The 22940-nt window shown below is 45.7% G+C and overlaps 1 protein-coding gene across 1 annotated transcript in view; it reads right to left on the bottom strand.

Moving 5' to 3' along the window:
- LOC142803987 (uncharacterized) overlaps positions 1-20121 on the bottom strand; it is a 288782-nt gene extending 268661 nt beyond the window's left edge. The window contains exons 1-2 of the mRNA XM_075890420.1: positions 20046-20121; positions 15620-15701 (exon numbers count right to left, since the gene is read on the bottom strand). Coding sequence (XP_075746535.1) covers positions 15620-15625 — 6 coding nt within the window. The 5' untranslated portion in view covers positions 15626-15701; positions 20046-20121. The remainder of the gene's footprint in view (positions 1-15619; positions 15702-20045) is intronic.
- Between the last annotated feature and the right edge of the window lie 2819 nt (positions 20122-22940).

The following is a 22940-nucleotide window of genomic DNA, read 5'->3' as shown; positions in this document are numbered from 1 at the left end:
ATTTTTGTCTGAAAAAAAAAAAAAAACATGGTTGTCTCATTAATCAGGCTTTTGTTGTAGCACTGTCATGCACGTAATCAATCGATGAAAGCTTTCTGCTGAACTCTTATATAAGATTTATATGTTATTACTGGTGCGAGAACATGTGCGTACATGTGGTAAATGCAGTATAGTGTCAGCCCCTGAGCCACTGAACAAAGCGCGGCTGCGAGTATTTGTATATGCACCGTCGACCGCCTATCCACACTTGCGCGGGTGCGGTGCTGGCACCTATAGCCCGATCTTTGGGAGGTTGCCCGATATGACAAATTTTTGAGCCGCTAGACACCAATGGCTAGGGTACCCTTTATTGGCTGCTGTGCTTCGCTTTAGGCATCTTCTTCGTAATTTGCTTTGATGAGATCAGCTCCTGTGTCATCCCTTCTTTCTGCACATAACAGTATGTTAAAAACAAAGTAGTGCACAACTGTCTGACACTAGGCATGTAGCTTATGCCTTTCTTCATGACTTATATTCAGATGAAGGGGTGATTACTTCTACACTGTTATCTTCTGTCTTTTTAGGTGTTATGTGTTCTGGTTTAAGTGCAGTTGTTCTCTAGTGGTGTCAGTTCTTCAAGGAGTGTTTAGAAGACGCCTCTGACATTCCAAAAATAACAAAACTTGCTCGTTGTGCCAACTGAAGCTAACAGCTACTCATGTCTGCATTTTCCCATTAGTCTATTGTAAGATGGTCTGTTGAAGGCCGCCATTAAGTTTGGTGAACTACATGTGTGTGTGAGTGTATGCACATGACAAAGTAATCATGGTGGTGTTATCGGGTCGCTCCACACCTAAAAATCTCCAACTTTTTTTATGAACCACGATGTAATGAAAATACGGAAATGAAAGCCAGACACCTTGCTACGTGGAAGGAGTGAAAGCAACTACCTGTAGCAGCACCCTCTGCCGATGCTCGTGCTCTAAACCCATTTTTATTTATTTTCAACACACTTTAAATGTATTTAGAGCAAACTTTTATGCCGATTTTGCAAAATATGCAGATATATATATCCATTTTGATGCACATAGCTGGGCGATAATGGTCGCATATTTTGCAAAGGTTGCTTGTGCTAAGTCTGCGAAATAGAGAGTGCCAAAAATGAGACACCCAATCAAAATTACACACCACGCAGAGTTTCACACCGATAGCACGCTTAATTATACTTGTTGAGTGCTTCTGATAGGACTTCGTACACGACTTTGAAGACTTCTGTTGTGTCTGTTTCAGCATATCTTTCTTGTTCACGCATACCCTACACACATAAAAAGGCCCTTAAAATACTTTGTGCCTATTAGGTTATGCATTTTTAGGATTTGTGGTTACATTGATGTATAATTTGATGGGATGTTTGCAGTTGCATAGATGTATATCTGTTTGGTGCTGCAAGATGTGTATACTTTATGCAGGTTTCTGCAGCTGTGTGAAAATGAAGGATTGTTCAGTATCTCATCCAGTGTCAATGTTTTGAAATAGCGTACAGTAGTCTGGAGTATAAAAATCACGGCCCAGGGTAGAGACTCATTGCTCACTCAAAGTCGCAAAGTGTGCATGAAATAGATCATATGCGAAATTGCTTTGTGCTCTGGAAACACTGTGCACTTCGACCCCGCCGCCATTTTAATGTGGGCGAGCGGTCGACGAAAACGCGTTCGCTAGTACGGCCGTACGACTTCTGAACACCCGCTTCACTGCGCCGAGCTACTGCGATGGCCACAGCAAGACGTTTCCCAGTGCCCGAACATGTGATGTGGACAAACTGTTTAGAAAACTTGCCGCATATATCGAACGACACTGTAGCGAACCTAATAAACCAGGCGCCGACGTCATCCAAGCAGCAAACCAAATCTTATGCCTTCGCCGTGGAAGCGTACACCTTGTCGTCATCGGTTGTGACCAACGCCTGTGACACAAGGTACGTAAGCGACGTTTTGTGTAACCTTCTGAAAGCATGCAGTGCTTTTCCTTTTGGAGCAACGTACAAATAGTGCCACCGATGTTAACGTCGTGCGGGCTTTCTCGGCGAGGTCGGTCATGTCACTGCGTGTTTCTTTCACTACGCGTGCTCACGTGCTTGGATAACTTGTCATTATGGCTTGGCAAGAGGAGGCTATGGTTTGGCGTTTATTTTTAGCACGTCCGATCAGCAGGCGTGGTCGCGCAGGAACTTCGCAGCTGTTCCGGTGGTGCAGTGTGCATGCCTCGAAGGACATCACTCGTACTATGAAAACAGTTTCTTGCGCAAACAAATTTCGCGTCCACACGTATGCATTACTGGTCTAATATTAATGTGCTGCCTTTACGAGTGCGCATGCTGCTTTGTATAAAACACGACGTACGCTAGTTTGTTCACTAAACATTTAGACTAAACGGGTCTACAAGGACAGCTAGAAAGAACGGAACTGATCCACCGCAAGTGTCAACGTAAGTTAACAGTGGGACTCCTTAAAAACCTGATTCATTCGGTGCATGTTGGTTTGGAGATTTTTCAGCAGCATTGGCATGTAGTTTTCCAACTCGTCAATAAAAAGCAGTGTTTTTTATGTTACACTAGAGGTTGTTCACATCGAAGCACTTCATGCAGATTTTGTATTATTGCACTGTAACGTCAGCTGCGCAGGGGTTTTCCCGAATGACATAGTCATTACTTCATGGAGAGCAGGTTGCATAACCTTGTTGCTTTGTACAAAGCTGTCATGGCAAGTGCCACGACAGCTTTATTCGTACTTGTGATATGGCACTCGGTAAAAAGATGACAAACTTGACTGTGTGCAGCTTACAAAGTTCTTTTTTTGGTTGTTGTTGTTGTTGTTGCTCTTACAGTCTCGGGATTGTCTATGCACGTGCCACGTGCTACCGAAGCCAGAAGAAGAGTGGCCGGCCGTACAAAGTCAGCTTGGCTTTGAGAAGCGACAGTGGAGCAGTGGCAGATTCTACTTGTGAGTGCCCCGCTGGGGCTGGTGGTGCCTGCAGCCACATTCTTGCTGCTCTGCGCCTCCTTGTTCTGCTGAAGCAGAAGGCCTTCTTTTCTCTTATTTTTATTCCTGTCCCTTTATTTCCTTCTCGTTACTTCATCATCATCATATTTTTTTTTTTTCTGAAGTGATGTAACCGTGACACAGGTATCGGAGCAGGACATCCTACCGCAGATACCATTCTTGTATTGCAGTTATGGGCAGGTGCGTTTACTGTTCTGGTGTGCCAGCCTCACCCTGCACTGCATGGTGTGCCCAATCGTGCACAGTTTGCCTTTTTCTTAATGCCAGGGCGCATGTACCCGTCCCAAAGAGAAAAGGATCCGAAAAACGCCTATCACTTTTGGGGGCTCTCATTCTGCCAATACCGGGTGCCCTGGCCTCTAACGAAACGGCAGAAGGCAGCACAGGAAAATAAAAAACCGGATTGAATGCCTTGCTAACAACTGTGACCTTCTGTTGCAATTTGCTTTGGCCTACATGTGACGATGCGAGGTCTTAAAGCTAGGAAAATATGACAGTTATCGCTGCTGTCAGCTAATCATTCCCTGTAGCAGCTTTAGATAGGATCTGGAGCTTTTAATGCTATTGCCGCATGAAAGTATGCAGATAAGGCACAGGACACCGTCTGACTCGAAACCGGAGATTGTTCAGGACGAGGAGTGTGTGGAAATAGTATTAGTGAAAAAATTTCATGGCTATATACAAGACCAGCGGTGCTCAATGGGATTGGAGTTGCTGGTAGATTCAACCCTCATGGTCCACCTCACTGATCCCAGACCCGAGCCGCCACTTCATCAATTAGCGGGGTTGATGGTTGATCCCGGACAGTCAGTGCACATTAAATCTAAACAGCCATTTAACATCAACCAAATGAAGTGAATAACATGGCACGTACCAAAACATGTATGTCAAAGCAAAGCAGATAGCTACCTAGCAGATAGCCAGGTGAGACCATGATTACACCAAAGGAAAAGAGAGATTTTGTTTCTTCTATATTTCACCTCCTTTCCATACCATACCCTAAGAGCACTAGATGGCCAAACCCAAGAGATCTCAAGTGATTTTTTGATTTGAAAAAAAAAAAAGCGTGAGGCGCGTGAGCCTTGGAACGGCGAATGGCAGAGCGTGCATTGCCACGTTGAGGCCATTGAACCAGCCGGGGGAGCCAGGCATTTGCTGCGGTGAGCGGGTAGCTTCCAGACCAGGCCTTTCAGCGCATTTCTATGGTGATTGTGCGAGCGGGCAAGGACAAGCTGCTGATCGTGGGCCAGATGGTGTCCGAGACCAACCAGCTGCAGAGTCGGTCCATGGTATTGATTCTGCTGAGGTCCGGCACAACCGCATGCTGAGGGTATGGCCTTGGCGCCATGTGTAGGTTCATGATCCGGCACAACCAACTGCGGCGTGGTTTCGGCGCTACGCGAAATCATCGTGCTTTGGAGTCAGACGAGTCAGCACGCCTTTCTCTCCTTTTACAAGCGCGCGTCGACTACAAGGTCATCGGGGCCGTGAGGGACGTCTGCGAACAATATCCACCGAACGAGTCAGGGCACCAATAAATACTCGTAGGCTACGGGACCGTAAGGAGGGGGGGGGTCAGAGGAATGTAACCGTGTTGTATTGTTTGGCCATGTATTGAAAGTGTATGTATTTGTGCTCAAATCGTGTTGTGCATAAACTTTTTCTTTTCCATGAGGTTGTCTGTGGCTGAGGGCCCAAAAAGCACTACAGCATCATATTTAAGGCATCATTTCTGCATGCAACCTTAATGTTTCACTCCTTCGCTTATGAAGCTGTACAGACCGAGGGGACGAACTTTTGTCTACTGATTCCCGCTATTTTAATTAAAGGAGGAAGAAGGGGCGGCGGGCATGAGCATCAACTAGAGGGGGGCTCCTGAGTGGTTCCGTTGACCTTGTATGTAGCCATACACTCAGGTCGGGCTCTCTTCATTTCTCCCACTCGGTTCTGGTGCCGAAACCCACCCAGTCGTCTGGTCTTCGCCTCTCGCTCATGCATCGGCTCTACACCAAGCGCTACTTCTAGCGGACAGCCATCACAAAGGACATTTTGATGCTCGACGCCCTTCTGGCTGACTCAACGACCCTTGTTTTCAGGCCCTGAAAGATCACAATGATCGTCGCAAAAAATGCCCACCTAATGAACCTCGACAGAGAGATCCATGCTTACCTTCATTGCGGACCTGATTACAGCCACCGAGTTCGAGGACAAAGTAATTTGCGTTAAAGAAAGAGCTCCCCACGCAACAGAACCGTGCCTGCCAACTCCACCTGCATCAGTCGCCATCTCGACCAATCCACCGAGGAAGCCTCTCGCATCCATATCGCAGCCCGCCGCGACATCGTCTTTGATCAGCCTTTCGACCCCTCATCTAAGGTCAAAGCAGGCAGCAACTTCATCTTTTTCAGGCTTCTTGCTTCGACGTCAGAGCAGGCCGCAACTTCTCGCTTGGACATCGGAGCAAACCGCAACTTCACCTTCGACTGGCCTCTTGAGTCTTCTTGCTTTTACGTTGGAGCAGGCTGCAACTTCATCTTTGAACAGCTTCTTGACTCCTCTCACCTCGTCCTGGCAGCAGGCGGTGACTTCGCCTTGGACATGCTTCTCAACCCTTCTCACCGCGACGTCGCAGAGGGCCGAAACTTCTTTTTCGACCAGCCTTGTGACTGCTCTGGTATCAACGTCACAGCAGGTGGCAACTTGGTCTTTGACAGGCCTCCCGACTCCGGTGCTAACTACAACTCCAACGAATTTTGGGGACACGCCGAAAGATCTGCCGCTTTCCTTGCGACCGACACCTCTTCAGTGCAAGCACTTGTCCAAAAGGTGGCCAAGGGAAGTTCGAGTGGGACATGCGCATCGACTACAAGGACCCGGTTCCTCCCGAACTGAGCTGCTGCTTGCCAAAGCAGTCCCCCGTCCTAGACGAAAAAGGCAAGCGCACGTGGTGCCCGCCGCGAGGCCCCGTGCCCCTCCAGAATCGGCCTACTAAACAACAACGCGCAGAATCCTGCTACTCGCCCAAGATGCTCAAGCCCGGTACTGGCGGCAGGATCTCAAGTTCGTCTTCCATCAAGCCCAAGGAAATAGACGATCGGGACAGCGAGCTACAGCGCTGTTACGAGCTGCATTTAAACAGTGTAGCTGCACTTCATGACCGCTTTCGACACTTCTGAATTCACAAGAAGATGACGCCTGATGCCAGAGACCTGGGCTGGATGCATGATCACCACACCGCACAGCTGCAGTACTATGTCATGTGCATCAAGCAAGAAAAAGGCCAAAACGAGAACTCTTGGGTAGCGGGACACACTGTAATCGACAAGTCATCGAGATACTCCAGCAGCGTTGTTTCCGAAACCACCACTATGGCTCAGTCATGCATCCAAAAGCCTCAACTCCATGTGCGACATCACGACGCCCAGACAGACACTGACAATCTGCTACCAGCGATAGCGCGCATGGACCAACCTTTGCTGACTTCGAACATGAATGAAATTCCCATCACTTTTAGAGGTCAATGCCAGACGAAGTTTGGATGCTTCCGCATCACCGTCATCCTCATCGAGCCAAGAAGCGGAATCGTTGTCGATTCCGGAGTCTTCATCCAGCTCGGATGCACTTTCGAACCAAGCACATGCTCAGGACCAAGCTGACACCTGACGTAGAAGAGAACATATTTGCGCACCAGCTGTGCAAGCTTGCAGTTGAACGCCAAGAACATCCCAGGAAGCACACAAATTATCAGAAAACTGTGGGAGTCTATGAAAGCAGGCCAAAATCAGACTTGTCCTACTTCAAGCAGCACAAGAAGTGCAAAACCCACTGGCATATGACAGACAATGTGACCGCGAAGCCCAATGGACCTTACACCATGAATGAATCACTTCCCCAGCAAGACAAGCCGCCTACTCGAGCTTCATCATCATAGGCAAAGCACTTCATCATCGCCGTGTAACATGTCCCCCCTTCACTCGTTTCACATCTCCACTTTCACTCGTTCGCATCTTGTTCGCAAATGTCTGCCTGAACTTCTGCCGCTGTGCACCTGAACATTGCCCAAAGTTTGCCGGTCGTGGGAGTGAGTTACAAATAAAGGAGAAAGGAGGGGCGGCAGGCACAAGCATGAGCCAGAGGCACTGCCTCGCTGAGTGGTTCCGTTAACCTTGAATGTAACCAGACGCTCGGGTCCGGGTCTCCTTCGTCATTTCTCACACCCACTGCTCCACACCAGTAATAACCTGTGCTCAGCAGTTTGACATATAAGCTGCCTGTGAATGTAGTGACACGGAAACTGATGAGGATGATGTCGTACAACATGCTGACGTTGATGAATCCGACTAACTTTAGCTGTCTCAAAAGAAACCATGTATGTGGCAGACCTTTTGATCAGCATTTCTTTTAAGTGCAGATGCCATTAACTGTTAGGAATTTCTCTTTTGTTGCTGCAGCCTACAAGAGCCTGTCAGCTAGGATGCAGTGTCACAAGCAAAATACCTTGTCTTTGACAATTGTCTCATTGCTCTTTTTGAATGGTGCCATTCATGCCAGGCTGCCTCCAGGGTTCAGAAGCAAACTTATGGAAGCCCGCTGCGCATCACTGCTACATATCCGTTGCAGCATGTGTGGTCGTGGGAGAGCCAACTAATGTTGAACTGGAAAGCTGCGGGCAACATTCTGCTGGTTAATTATTTTCTTTAAAATTTTTCAAATACTGCTTCTTCTTTCTAGCATTGGCGTGGCTGTTCCAAAGCCTAGGCTGCTCTTAGTTATTCAGTCTGCCTTGCTGTACAAGGTAGAAGTGTATCAGTGTACAAGGTAGGACAGCTTATGCACTTCTCTCGAACTGCAATGTAATTGAAACTATGATGTACTTATTACTTCAACATTTTTGTTTTTGAACAGCTTTAGACAGATCACCAGGTGCACTTGCTTGAGGAATCTTAACCCCTAAGCCTGGCAGGAGATGGGAGGTGCGACTCCCCAGGATTCTGTGCCAAGTACCTGACATACATATTCATCAATGCCAGCCGCGAGCTTGTCCTGCACACAAAACTCGTGCAGGTTGTTGCCATTCCTCAGGTTGTGTAATGTCATTTCATGTACGTACCACTCATATTCATGCTGTGCCGGTAAATAAAGTTGAAGACAGTGTCCGAATGGAGCTAGAAGGACTGAATAGAGGCCTACAGTAGCTGCTCGACATGAAGAAATGCATAAGTAGCATTGTAACCAATCATCGCAGCTCCATACGAGCTTACCTGAAAAGGGAGCATATATAACAATATGTTATCCACCGCATATTGGATACAACGATGAAAATTTTTCCGTTTGAACGGCAAGTTTCAGAATAACCATAACATTCACATCGAAAAGTTCCAATCAAATGAACGCGACAAGACAAAAAGTTAGCATGGGCGAGTTTGTATTTACAGCCAATGCAGCGCAGCGCCAGCAGCGCGTGCCGTCCATTTCGAAAGCTGGAGAGAACACCGCCAATTGCCACGGCGCACTGAGTGTGGCGCAGAGCGTGGAGAAACACTTGAGAAAAAAATGCGATAAGCAAAGCCGCGCCACGGATCTCCGCAACCAACACCGTGCCTGTGACAAAGGAGAGAGAGAGAGAGAGCAAAAAAATGTGAAAAGCAAAGCTGCGCGCAGAGTCCCGCCCGCGCTGACCGGACTGAACCAGTCTCTCCTACTCAGCGATTTCATCGCACGAGCAGCAGGGGCAGAGCCAAACTTCAGCTAAGATGGCGTTGACTAAGCGTAAGACCATGTCGCTTGACACGAAGCTGAAAATTTTACAAGACTTGCGACAAGGACTCAAGTTGAGCGCCCTAATGAAAAACTATGAGCTCGCGCAGACGACTAAATCGACGATCCTCAAAGCCGGCAGCAGTGCACTTTTGAAAGCTGGATCCAGCAGCCATGCCGACGAGCAGAAGAGGGTACGGGAGCCTTTGTATACAGACGAGGAAAAGGCGCTCTACCAGTGGTTTTTGACAATCTGTTCACAAAACGTGCCGATCATTGGGCCTATACTTGCCACAAAGACAAAAAATCTTGCTTTTCTGCTTGGTCGGCCAGATTTCAAACCCGAAGGCGGATGAATACAAAGGTTCAAAGAGCGGCATGAAATTGGTTACATAAACGTGGTGGGGGAAGCAGCTGCTCTAGATTCCCAAGCAAAGCAGCATTGGCTGCAGACCAAACTTCCCACACTTACAGAGCGCTTCTAAAACAAAGATAATTATAACTGCGACGAGACTGCCCCCCCCCCCTTTTTTTTTTCAAATGATGACATTGAAGACGCATGCTATGAGAGGCGATCCGTGTCCCTGCGGGAAGCACTCCAAAGCTAGAGTGGTCGCATTGTTCTGCGTGAACATGTATGGCAGTCATCAGATAAAGCCCTTCGTGATTGGGCAATCTAAGAAGCCAGTCTGCTTCAAAAATCAGCACATCCCGGACCACAATAAGAAGACCTAGATGACCCACGTTTTGTTAGAGGAAGGCTGCTCGAGATGGACGGCGTCATCGAAAGCCAGGGGCTGAAAGTGGTGTTGCTGCTAGATAACTGCAGCGCACACAACATATGCCCGAAGCTGACATCAATAGAACTGGTGTTCTTGCCACCAATATGACGGCAGGCTTGCAACCGCTAGACGCTGGCGTAATAGCAAATTTTAAAGCCCTGTCCCAACGGCGCACACTCGAGTGGCTGGTGCTAACAATTGACCGCTCAGCTACCGGTACGTCAGGCAACGCAGATGAACTGCCCGACTTGAAGATCAGCTTTTTAACGGCTGTGCGCTTTCTTTACGGGCGTAGTACAAGGTGAAGCAGACCGTCATACAAATCTGCTTCAGTAAAGCAGGCTTTGTGCACCAGGACCAGCCTGCCCCCCTGATGACAGCGAGACCTGCACGGAAACCGCAGGTCTCGATCAGCTCTGGGAGCACATCGCTACTGGTGACACAAATGGCGGGGGTGTCGCTTCGGTTGAAGAGTTCCTTACAGCAGACAGTGCTGCCTCATGCTACGAGGAGCTTACAGACAATGCAATCATCGCGGATATGATGTCGTGACAGATGCCAGCATTGTGCGACCACAGCAATGACAATAGGGGCAACGAGGTCAACAGTCACAGCGCTTTTCCGGCCCATCGATGACCATGCAAAGTGAACTGATGTCGATCAACGCACTAGTAGACTTCATGCGTGCCCAAGAAATGCCGCCAGGGCATTCACAACAGCTTGAAGCTATGTGAACCGCACTTGTTAAGCTGAAGATTCCGCGACTGTGGAAGCAACTGTGGATATCACACTAATTGATTGCAGGGAAGACATAAATGCTCTTCGGAGTATAAAATAAAGTCGCTTTTTTTAGCGCTTAATCTACATCATGTCACTGGTGGAAAAAGCGAATTCGAGCCTGGAGCTACAACAGGTACGTCTGTCTGGTGATGACTTTTAATTCAAGAGTCCTGATAATCGTTAACGATCATTGGTTATAACGATCATATTTTCAGGTTTCCTTGATATTGTCATAAGTGGACTGCACTGTAGCACTGAAGTATGAAATCAGGAAGAGCACTCTCTCTACGATCCTGAAAGCCAAAGACAAGCTGAAGAGTAACGCGAGCCCCTTCGCTCCCAATCAGAAAAGGCTTAGGAATGCTGTGCACCCGGATCTTGAAAACACCATGCTTCTTTGGCCCAAGCGTGCACAGAGCATTAATTTACCCATAAATGGGCTAATACTATGAGAGTAAGCCAAACAACTCTCCTTGCGCTTCGTAATTGACAGTTTTAAGTGCAATAATTTCTGGATTTCTAGGTTCAAGGAAAACTATGATCTTTCCTTCAAAACAGTGAGTGATGAAGCGGCACAGGTTAATCAAGCTGTTTCTTCTGACTGGTGGCAGACTAGACTTCAAAGTCTGCTTCGTGAATACTCCCCGGCTGATATATACAGCGCAGACGAAATGGTGTTCTTTTTTAAGTGCCTGCCGCATCAGACCTCGTGTCGCAAGAGCGAGCGTTGCACTGGCAGAAAGCTAAGCAAAGAACGGCTGACTGTCATGATTTGCGCAAATATGGACGGAAGTCACAAACTAGAACTATTTGTTGTGGGCAAGTCAAAGCGTCCCAGGTGCTTCAAAGGCGTCCGTACAGTGCGAATTGCATACGACAAAAACACGCAAGCCTGAATGACACAAGCTTTGTTCGAGAATTGACTCTGCAAACTGAATGGGCAAATCGAGCGAGCGAAAAAGATTTTGCTCATTGTCGATAACAGTCCCACTCATGGGGGCCTGGAAGCAATTCACCTCGTATTTCTCCCTCCCAATACTACAGCTGTCCTCAAGCCCCTCGGTTAAAAGGTAATCGAATGCTTATATGTATGAACAATTCCATGCCCTGCAGTGTCACTCTCCTCTTGTAATTGGAGATGCTCGCGGACTCGTGGAATGCTGTTAAACCAACAATAACAAACTGCTTCAAGCATGCCTTCGGCGCACCCGGCCGCAGCATTGATGCCACACCCGACTGCCTGCTGACTGAGGACCACCACGATGAAAGCCAAGTGCTGTTTGCTCTAAAAGCGCACAACATAGCTGCAAACTTCAACAGCTATGCAGGTATTGTTGATGACCTGTGAGTGTACAGGGAGGACACAGTCAATGACTTGGTGAGAGAGATGCTACCAGCACAACACAGCAGTCGAAGTGAAGAGGAACCAGAACCAGAAGTGGAAAATATGACAACCACACAGGTTTTCTACCACATTGCTAAATTAAGAAAATTTTTGACAGCAACAGAAAACTCCCAGAATCAACTGACTGCACTACATGGCATTGAGAGCTTTGTGCTAAATGTGCAGTTGACCATCCATGCTTTTTTTTAAAAGGTCTAAAGGTCTGCGATTTTTTAAAGGTCTACGTCGTTATGCTTTTTGCGGCCCAGCTACCAGGAGGAACGCTCTCGAAAAAGAACTGCAGCTTCATGTGGAAGAGGAATGCACCTCGCAGTTTCCCGCCAGGATATTCAGACGAAAGCGCAGCAGTTGCCACAAGGAGACGAGATTCGTCGGTCAACGTTTAAGAGGGGACGCGGCAATGGGAACGGTCAATTTGGTCGAAATTTTCAAATTTTGGGGGGTTTGCGGTTCTCAGATTTTCTTTTACCTCATGGTGAAATATCGTATTTACACGATTGTAAGACGACCTTTTTTTTTCAAATTTGACAATCCAATGTTGGGGGGTCGTCTTAGAATCGAAATCGAACCATATGTATTGTCATCTCGAATAGTTTCCCGCTCAACCCAAAGCGCATAGTTTTCCGCGTGCTTATACAAAAGCTTTTCTTTTTTTAGCATCTACTGCGCGCATTACGAATGCCTTTATGACGAGCGCACGGCTCTTGAGGGAGCACCGGTAATCGATGGAAGAGCCGCCGTAGGGGGCTATTGGTAGTTGACGGAAGAGCTCCTCTTTGTGATACAATTTTCTAAGCGGGCGCGTCGCCGCGTGCTCCTGTCGCTTGTGTTCACGACCGGCTCTCTCGAGTCACTTTTGTCTGACATGAGTGCCGTGACATGAGGACGAAAGTTCGGAATCGCTGAATGTGTGGTGAGGAAGTGGCGGCTTCAGCGCGAGGAAATTTTCCCGTGCGACTCCAAGCGCTGTGGCTTTCGCGGGCCGAAGTCTGGCCGCTTTCCGAAACTAGAGGCGAAGCTTGCAACCTACGTGTTTTTTTTTTGTTTTTGTTTTTTAGATGAGATTTTGGGGGGGTCGTCTTACATTCGAGTAGTCTTACAATCGTGTAAATACGGTATTATAACGAAGTATGCGATACTAATCGAGAAAACAGCACTTTATCTGTGTGTTATTATCGAAAACCGCAAGAAAATCGGGCTTCGGAAGGTGCCGCCGAAAATTCCACGGCTCTCACACGGCAGAGCGCCGCCATCTTAATGTCATTGTGAAGAGGAGAGATTGGAGCTGAAGATAGCCGCAGCGCCGTATTTCTCCAATGAGAAATAAAACCAGCAAAAGCAAGCAAAAAAAGAGCAAAAGTGGCATCGCGATTGGTTGCAATACTCACGTGGGGGCACATGGCGCGCTCCTATTGGTTGTATAAGTTTTGAGTGGCTTTCACACGCATTTGCGCGAGAATGAGCTGCGCGTTTTGTTCATTCACGTCTTGATCGTCACAACCAGGCGCGTGTGTACTGCGATGAGCCCCAAAGGAGCAAATTACCGAAAAGCCCACACGTATAGGAAACGGCGAAAGCCATGGAATAAAAGGAGAAAGCTGGACACAAAAGCGAATGCCGCTGACCTCGCCGAGCAGGGAACGCCGGAGCACGTGAGAGATCAGGAAAGCTCGCCCGTGTGCGACTGTGACAGTGCGTCTGTATGCGCTGGTTACGACCTGATTGCGGGCCGGGCTGATGGCGCGTCCGGTGTTTGCGAAGCAGAGGTCACCTCCCTGTGTGTCTCTCTCCCACATTTCTCCCCTGCGCTTCCGCATGCGAAGTGGGGGGGGGGGGGGGTCCTTAGTCAAAGTTTTCTCCCTTATATCGCCAATGTTTAATCAAACATCACGAAAAAAGCTTAGTAGGCGTGTCGCAGATATCGAATTTGAAATAAATTCACAAATGCAAAACCACTCCACTATCCCTTCTAGTACACACGTGAGGCCACCATGTTGATCTTTGTGGCAAGTGTAGAGGTGAGCAGTTTGTCACTTCCAGTCATGCTTCGAGTGGTCTGCATGCGGCATCGCCCAATGGTGCCGAACAGGCGGTGCAATTCAGTGCCGCTTATAAAAGGAAAGTAGTGCTAGCCACGAAGTCTTTGTCCAACGTTCAGGGCGGGTGGGACTCTGGAGTGGACTAAAAAAATCTGCATCTTTGAAGGGGCTACTGGGATAAGCTCTTTACATGTGCCGCGATGAGAATGGCTTTTACCTGTCCACAGAAAGGCTGTCACTCTGAAATGGAGACGGCAATGGCAGACTTCATTTGAATGCAGTCAGCAGCTGCCTTTTCAGTAAGAACAGAAATGCTCCAAGCGAAAGTGAGGAAACTTTTAAGAAAGAGAAGTGTTTTGCCGGCAGACTTCTGCAGAAATTTATGAAGCAGTTCGGCTTCAGCCACTGTCTTCACACCTAAATCGCCCAAAAGTTACCAGCTGACCACGAAGATAAGCTGCTGAAGTTCCAGCATTTCGTGCTTCGAAAGAAAAAAAGTGGGAGCGTATCCACTACGCCAAATCGGAAACATGGACCAAACGCCGGTGTGTTTTGATATGCCGGTGGCGTACACCATCTCTGAAAAAGGGGGCCAAGGAAGTAAATATGTGCTCTGCAGGGTATGAGAAACAGCGCGTGACTGCGATGCTGTGCTGCACAGCAGACCAGCACAAGCCCCTTTTTATATAGTTTGCAAGAGTGAAAGACTGCTCACTTAGGACGCCTTCCCGCAAAACGTCATATAGCATACCACGACGTGTACTATAAGTGGTCTACACAGTACAATAGGAAAGCCAAGAGCGCTTCAAATGCCATTTCTTTTTTAGTATGTCCCCCACTACGACTGAATGAAATCACGAATACCTACTAATAATAAAATAGCACTTGCTCTCAGTTTATACTGCTTAATTTGTTGTCAGTAATCTCAAATATGTGCCATTTATGCCAAGAAGGTAACAGTATAAACCACGTTCATTAGAAATCTTAAAGAATGTATATGATACGTAATTACACCAGGTCAGCAATGTTACAACTCTGAATAAAGCTTTACTGGTCTTTTCTGCACACAACAAATCGTGAAAAACTGTCTTATGCCCAACGATAATTCAGAATGCACCAACTTGTACTTAATAAATGAGATACTTAGCCCTGCCTCATTGTGTTATGACTTAAATCCCTTGCTTTGCTTTACGTTGCTACAAAAAGCAGCTAATAAACCACACTTCTCTGGCTACTACTGTTCTGCCGAAGGTAATACCATGTGCCATGGAGTGCTGTCTCGAGCACGTTCACCACAGAAATATTTATATTTAAAAAAAAATCTATCCTGCATGTGCATTATTGACACGCCAAAAGCTGTTGAAAATATGATGAGAACCAACACAAGGTCAACCCAATCTGAAATATTGCCGCGAAGCGTATTGGGGATAGTGTTGCGCGTGGATAGTGTTGCACTCTCCGCAATACGCTTCGCGGCAATATATATAGATAGAGAGATAGATACAAGCAGTGTTGGTTTTTTATTGAGCCTGCAAAGACAGTCTCGCACTCGCCCGACATGCAGTCAACAATATGCGAGTAGTGTTTCCCGCTTGAGCATCAACGAAAGGGTTGTCATGTCAGCATGGTTGATTTTCTTTTTTCTGGGTTGTAAGTATGACCTACTAAACAGCAGGGAAGAATCTCGCATTCACAACAATTCTCCTTTACCTGGGGAGTGTAGCAGCTGACATAGTTGTACTTTGGATGCCACCCATTGCACGGAACGGCCTCAGGGAGCCCAGCTTTGGTAGAGCAGTTTGGGAAGGTAAGGCTTACCTGCATGGCTGCCTCCGGGGTTTCCTCTCCAGAGAGCTCAGCCAAGGAGTCACCGGCCACCTTGTGTAAAAGGTATTATAGCCTGAAACCCAAATGCACATTCAACACATTCAGAAAGTACAGTAACAAAGCATGGAAGATTTATAACTGCACTGGCGCAAGGAAAAAAAATGCTTACGAAAATGTGCAACAGCTAATCTGAAGCTATTTCACATATACATGCTTCTTAGTGTCACTCAATTCAGCATCTTCAAAGATGTAAGCAGCACCAAGAAGCCTTAGATGTAACTTTCCAAGATGTGCATTCTTTGTTTGAAGGGATAAGTGCCATGCGCAAGGAAGCAAGACATTTTCACAGGAAGAGTCTGAGGTGAAGTAAGCCCTGAAGTTCCAAAAGGCATAGACCTGTACTTTCGCAAGCCCATTTACTACCTTCTCAGCCTACTCCAATGTACTTGAACTACTGCAATTAGATCAAACTTGAGGAAATGTTGAGAGAGACCATCTCGCTAGCCTACAATTAGCAAGTTACATTGAGCTTTCCAAGAAGAATGGCAGAGAATGGCGAAAAATTATTCAAACTTCAAAACAAAGAGGTATTTGAGAAGGGCTAGATAAAAGTATGCTGAGGAGAAAGACAAATGCTTCATAGCGAAAATTGAAAACTGACTGAAAAAAAACACCACAAAAAGTATACATATATACATAAAAATCCCCCTCCAAAAAAAGACAGAGAAAATGTGGAATTCTGTTACTATACAATAGGTATATGTATGCATACAAAATGTATATGTATTGTTATGTACATGTTGACGCATATATGAGAACACGTATAGGTATATGTGCGTACATGATGTTTATGCATGCGTATACATTTATGAAAAGAATCTCGGGGGTCGGCATGGGAGAGAACGAGAGAAGAGTAAAATATATAAGAAAAAAAAGGAGGACCAAGAGTGAACTGAAGACATCAGGAGGCCCAAGCCAATTGATGCGAACCGGACGGTGATACATAAGGAAGTGGAGCGAAGAACGTGGAAGGAAAGGTCAAGGAAGATGGAGCACTCTGCCTGGCAGATTGAAGCCGAGATAAAGAAAAAAATGAGCAAAAAAGACTGTATTTGTAAGTCAATCATTCGTAAGCCAAGACTGAGGCCGAATAGTTTTGTATTAGATTAGATAGCTTTGTACCGTATATCGCCGAGTCTTCGCTCGTTCCCCTAGAGCTCGTTGACAATGGTCATGGCGCTCTCTATTCTACTTTTTTGTTTTGTTTCTCCCTTCCTTCTTCAATATTAACATTTGACACTTGTCCTATTCCTTTTCCCTTTAATTCGACAGCCTGCAATACTTCGGTGCAGCAGGCATGGCACTGTTTGTTTCATTTTCATTACTTTAAGAATAAATTTTGCCCACACAAACCAGTCAGTCAGCCAAGTGAAAGACAGTTTGCAATGGACAACTAACCTTGAGAGCTCATACAATAATGTATGTACTGCTTAGCCGCTTATTAATAGATAAGCTTACACATAAAAAGGCAATTCATAGAAAACTAAGGATTGGCAGGAGCTCATTACTAAAGCATTTTGAAATTGTGTTAGGTAAACTGCTGTTGTCCCTGTAGAGAATAGAATCACTCAATTCAAAAAGTGTATGACGGGGGCTACATAGTAAGACATAGACAACATAAACTATGCCTACATACCAGACAGGAGGTCCCATCCACATCTTTCAGCTTGTTTATGTTTTTGAAAAAAAAAAAAACTCGGTAAATAAAAAAACAAACACTGACGTTAAAATGGGATTCCAACCCAAGTCCCCTGCATGCCAGCCCAGCATTCTAACAGTGAGCGACACCAGTTTTTTTTTTTTTTCAAAGAGCCACAACAGTGCTTGGGACTCCTTTGCAAACTGGCCTTAAGCAGTCTTGTTGTCGGGAAAGGAATGTCGTCAATATGAGTGATGAAGCATTTTAGAACAGCCAAGGAACAACGAGGTGTTGCACTTTGTAAATTGGGCAACGAGTGAGTCGTCAAATGCTCCAACGCTTTACAAAATCTTTATCTTCTGCATATATTAACTGTGGCACAGACCACTCTAGGGAATTGTGGGGAATACAAAAGCTTTATTTGTTTGTTTCCTTGAAGATTTGGCTCAAAACCACGCAGGGATTGGCCAAAAAAGCGTAGAGTACAGTGGCATACCAACTCTTCTGTGAGTGTGGGGCCAGACCCACCTCACTCATCAGCTGGGATATATATATATATATATATATATATAGAGAGAGAGAGAGAGGGAACTTCATTGAAGTGCTCGCCCTTTGATAATGAATTCGCATACACAGAGGTGACGCAACGCGTTTTCTTAGATACCACGAAGTTCAATCACATTTTAAAAGGCCGAGGCCGCGGAATGGTGCCCTTAGCCCAATTTCTGCGTCTAATATGCGACGCTCATCTTGCCATTATGCCTCTCTCTCTCCGATTATGTTTAGGCGGTTAAGAACTGCAGATACCACAATAGTTTGTTTAATGAATTTATCACAAATGTTAATGGCGGGGATGATGTACTAAGTGTCGACGATGATACATGCACGTTAAACGGGGGAATAGCTACCAAACACCAAAACATACAATTGGGAAACCCTCATTTATCAATGTACTGTAAATATTACATTACCTCTATAAAGGCACGTTTTACTTTTGCGTTTTACTGCCGCTATAGCTTCAACTTCCAAGTTAAGATAAGCAAGGCTGATTAGGTTTATCAGAGAATAAAGCAGAAACAATTTTTGGCCTTTCATAGCAGAAAACTAAAACATAAAAAACGATTTGTCACCCTCATCGTCTCGCAACAGCTTCGACAGAGCAGTGGCGATGATATACCCTTTTCAAAGAAAATTATTTTCCGGAAGCAGCAAATGATTTTGACCGGCCGTTAAAACGTTTGCTCGTTTCAATTCATAACAGCATCAACAAGTAACAGCAGAATAAAAGCATAAACAAATGATGTAATTATAGAATCCCTGTTCAGTGCTTGCCTGCTCTGCAGTACTACAGCACAAGACGCGACAATGTCGCATAGCGAGCAGAACCGCAATTAACCTACAAGGAAAATCATCACAGCGGGAATGTTGCAAAACTTCACTATGTTGAAACATTGCCTCGTAACAATTGCATTGTACCGTAAGAACACAATTGAGTTATTACTATTGTGACTGAAAACTTCGCCTTACTTTTTGGTTTCCCAACCGTTCAGCCAAGAGTGACCACTGTCGAAAGTGGGGGGGCAACCTTCCTCAGTGGGGGGCTCACGCCCCCCTTGCCCCCCCCCCCTGGCTGATACGCCTATGGTAGAGTATTTTTTCTGAGAGCATTACAACTATGTATAACAATGAATTTCTATTAAAATATAACTAGTGCAAGAAAAACCACAGAGAGAGAGAGAGAGAGAAGTGGGAAAATAGAAAAGTTAATATGAGAGATTTTAATATTTCTGATTTTGAGATGACCACACCGCTGTTTACTTCACCTAACCATTTATAACTTATGGTAAAACACTTTTTAATGAGAGACAATAGTACTAATTAGTTTGGGGATTACAATGGGATACGTTTGGATGCCTGAATAAAATCGCGAAATCCATTGAAAGCATCCTGAGGCAATGGTCCCTAACAGAGGCACCAAAGTTACCGCCATCAGCTTACACCTATCTTAAGAAAGGGAATAACTCTGCCATAATTTTTCATCGTCGTCAGTCACAGCACTAAAAAATTCTACGAAGTTCATTCAAGTGTGCAGCGGGTACCACGCTTCTCCGAAGAATGGGACAGTGAACGCTTGCCTACTACACAATTATTTATGGTGTAGCGGGTACCCCGTAAATGTGCTCGCAGCGGCTGCCCCGAGTGTTAAAGGGTTCTGAAAGGCCCCACTTCTGCAGCTTTCCGCCGCTTTCTGCATAATAAGTTGAGGAAACCAGAGAGAACAGAAATAAATAAAAGTAGGTTTGCAAGGTCGCAGGTCAGAATTGAGCAACATGCGCAGGGTTTTTTTCATTGGCGTCCACTCTTATAAGCGCCACGGCTTTTCAGGTCTTGCTCATACTTCGAGGCCCAACTTGCAACTGATTAAAGAAGCGGAAAAGAACACGTTCGGGATGCAGTGCCAGATATATTTAAGCGCTACCTCCAGCTGTCACGCTAATATAACAAAAACATGACCAGGCAGAAACCTTTGCCGAAAAACGAACAAAAGTGCGCCATGTGGCTACGGGTGGCAGGCTGCTAGAAAGCGCAGACTTAACCCCTTCTTTGCTACTAAACATTTCTGACCCGAAAAACAATGTACACCTGTCTAACATGAGCGAGCAAAAAAAAGAAAGAAAGACAGAGTTCAGCCAATTAAGAAAAAACACACGTGCTCACTCGAAAACAGCGCGCTCCTGTGCTTCTTGACATTCTCCTGACGACCGCTTTTGTCTGGCTGCCAGGGTTGCCAGGTACTGAAAAAGCAAGCTGCCAAGTTTAAGCCCAGTAGAAGCCTGAAAATAGCCAAATGTAACTCACAAAAATAGCCCAAAATAGCCAAAGACCGTAACTCAAAATAAAACGTTTTTACTTATTATAAACTGGCACAAAGTGAGATCTTGCACGAAGAAAATAAATATGCAAAGTATTACCAGACAGATCAAGCACTTGAAACAAGTAAAAGGAAAAAAAATGTGGCTACTTAAAAGACTTGTGTGTCAGGATAAGTGAAAAAGGTTATACATTAGTTATACATTTACAACAAAATAAACCAAATGAGAATATACAAAATCAAGCACAGGCAAATTTAATATCTCCAAAATGTGGTTACACGTGCAAACTGCAAACTTGTGGAGTAACAAAAAGTAAGTTATATGAACACGAGAATAATTTTTCAACTAAATCAAACGAAAATAAAACAAGTACAAGCTATGTAAAAAACTTACAAGACAATGTGTGAAAAAAAATTAAACAAGAAATAGAAAAAAACTACTAATTGGACAGCTAGTGTTACCTATCGTTAGATAGTGGAAATGTTGCCGCGGCCGCTAGACGGCAAGAGGGGTTATACCATCTACCCTTATCTTTCTTTTCTCCCATTTCACATAGACTCTGCTACCATCACGAAGGAAGGGCTACCATAGAGTTTCCCACAATACTTACTAGAGGGAACTCTAGTGTTTATGGGAGTTGCAACACACGGCGCTTCAACGAGCATGGGAATGATTGATGGGTAGTACACACATTTGACTAATTTTCGTACTTCTGTCCTGCTTCTGGCTCCGTGTGTGTTCATGTGGCTTGGAGCTGTTTTTCACGAAAACATAATTTAGCAAATGTTCACCGTTTGCGCTTGACACCCTTATTTTTTTAAGTTTACTATTTTTAATCAAGTTTCTAAGTCTAAAAGGGTTCGTTTTTTCTTTCAAAACAAAACCGTAACCAGTTATAAACGTAGCCGCAAGTACAATTCGCTGGCCGCAAGTACGAAGACTAGGCAAATGTGTGTACTACGGGTCTACGGCAAGGAGGATACATAAAACTTGCTGGAGTGGAAGCCGCCTATGCGCCGCTACGGGAGAGAGTGAAGCCGCGCCGAGCGTGCGGCGGCCATGTTGCCAGTGGCAGAAAAGAGCCGAGCGCTGCAAATTTATGCCTTATCGCGCTGCCGGTGAAGTGACTCGTGTGTTTATAAAAGCAACGAAAACAAGTAATTCTGGTTGTAAATGTTTATTGCGACTTGTACGCAGCCAAGTGGCATGTAGAGAACTCAATTAAAGTGCATATGCAACAAATAGCGATGCCTAAAGCAAACATCATCGAAAATATAGGTGCCCTACTGGTGTTTGAAAATTATTGCCCTTGTCAAAAGTAATCCCACCTAACGTTTGAGCAATTCTCGGTTTTTTTCCTTCGTCATGTGTTGTATTCTCACTTTTACGTATTGTTCGGCGATTTGCTAGCACAAACTGTAAACCTGATTATCAAGTGTATCAAAGTCTAGGACGTGTTGCTTTAGTTTATGGAATCAGTTTTTCTCGGAGGAAGCTCATAGAACTTTCAGGATGAGGTGTTTTGCTCTTGACTTCACCGTTGTGATGGAATCACATTCAGCCTGTAGCCGCCTCATTCCTCGACTTCTTTACAGAGGCTAATGACATCTCGCGACGGTGAAACAAGACCACCTCGCCTCTTACATTTAATTAAAGGTGTCAGCTCATCTGAGTGCATGGCTGCTATACACTCTTCACAGGTAGTTGCAGTTCGACCTTTCGAACAATGAAGCCTGCTATGTATGGCGCCACGGAACCGACAAAAATAGAAAAGCTTTCGGGCTAGTCAATACGATGCGCATTGTCGTGGTCATCGGGCTGCAGGACTGGGGCCTTGCGCATGTCAGTGAGATTTCTTCTTGGATCTACCATGGCTGCAGGAGTCGTTGCATTCAATACGGAGAGAACATCTTGGGAGCAGTGTCCAGAACTTGAAGACGTGACTTCTGTCTGAACCAATAGACGCTTGTATGCAGCCATAAACTTCGAAGCTGTTGGGTTGTGGTTATGGCCGCCTCATCCACGTATTGATTCAAAGAAGTTTTCGGCATAGTCTTGACTGAGTTTGTGTGTAGTAAGTATTTCAGCTGACCCTGGCTGACAAGTCTGTCAAACATTCTTTCCGTGCTTGCAATGCGTATCCAAAAACCAATGAATCCGTTTTTTTTTTTCAGCCCTTCTGTCACTGCCGGATCTCTCAGCCCGTTTATGTACGCTCGAGTCTCCGCAAAAAACGACTTCTAGAATGCTTCGTTCCCCTGCCGAAGGGGCGCTTTGTACGACCTTGCCAGCGGGTTCCTGGAGTTTTAAGATGTCAAACAAGCGATCAAAAGTTCTAATAAACGTAGATCTTGTGCTGGCACCCTTGAATTGCGGCAGCTTTAGCTTTTGTTCGCAGAAGTCCAAAGCGTCGGCAACTGAGGCACTCGATCAGTTGTACAGCATATCATACCTTCATTTTCTTGCTTTTCCCATTGAACGTGGACTTTCGTAAGTTTATTTCCGAGCCACAACCCTTATTCACGTTGAAGTGTCTTCAATGTCACTTCATAACCCAGTTTCACATGCTTCCCTTCAATGTCAAAGGGGTGGTCAAAGCACTCTCGCGCGAAGTGCACAGAGCGAAGTGATCTCAGTCTTTCGCATTCGACTCCTCACAGCGAACGGCCCACTCCAAGAGGCTCCGCGTTACGGGATCTTTAAGAAACCTGTAAAACAAATCCGGACTGTTATGTTTTGC

This window comes from Rhipicephalus microplus, chromosome 3 (genome assembly GCF_043290135.1).
Source record: "Rhipicephalus microplus isolate Deutch F79 chromosome 3, USDA_Rmic, whole genome shotgun sequence".
Taxonomy (NCBI): domain Eukaryota; kingdom Metazoa; phylum Arthropoda; class Arachnida; order Ixodida; family Ixodidae; genus Rhipicephalus; species Rhipicephalus microplus.
Note: the sequence above shows the minus strand (reverse complement) of the source record. Positions and strands in the feature narration are given on the sequence as shown.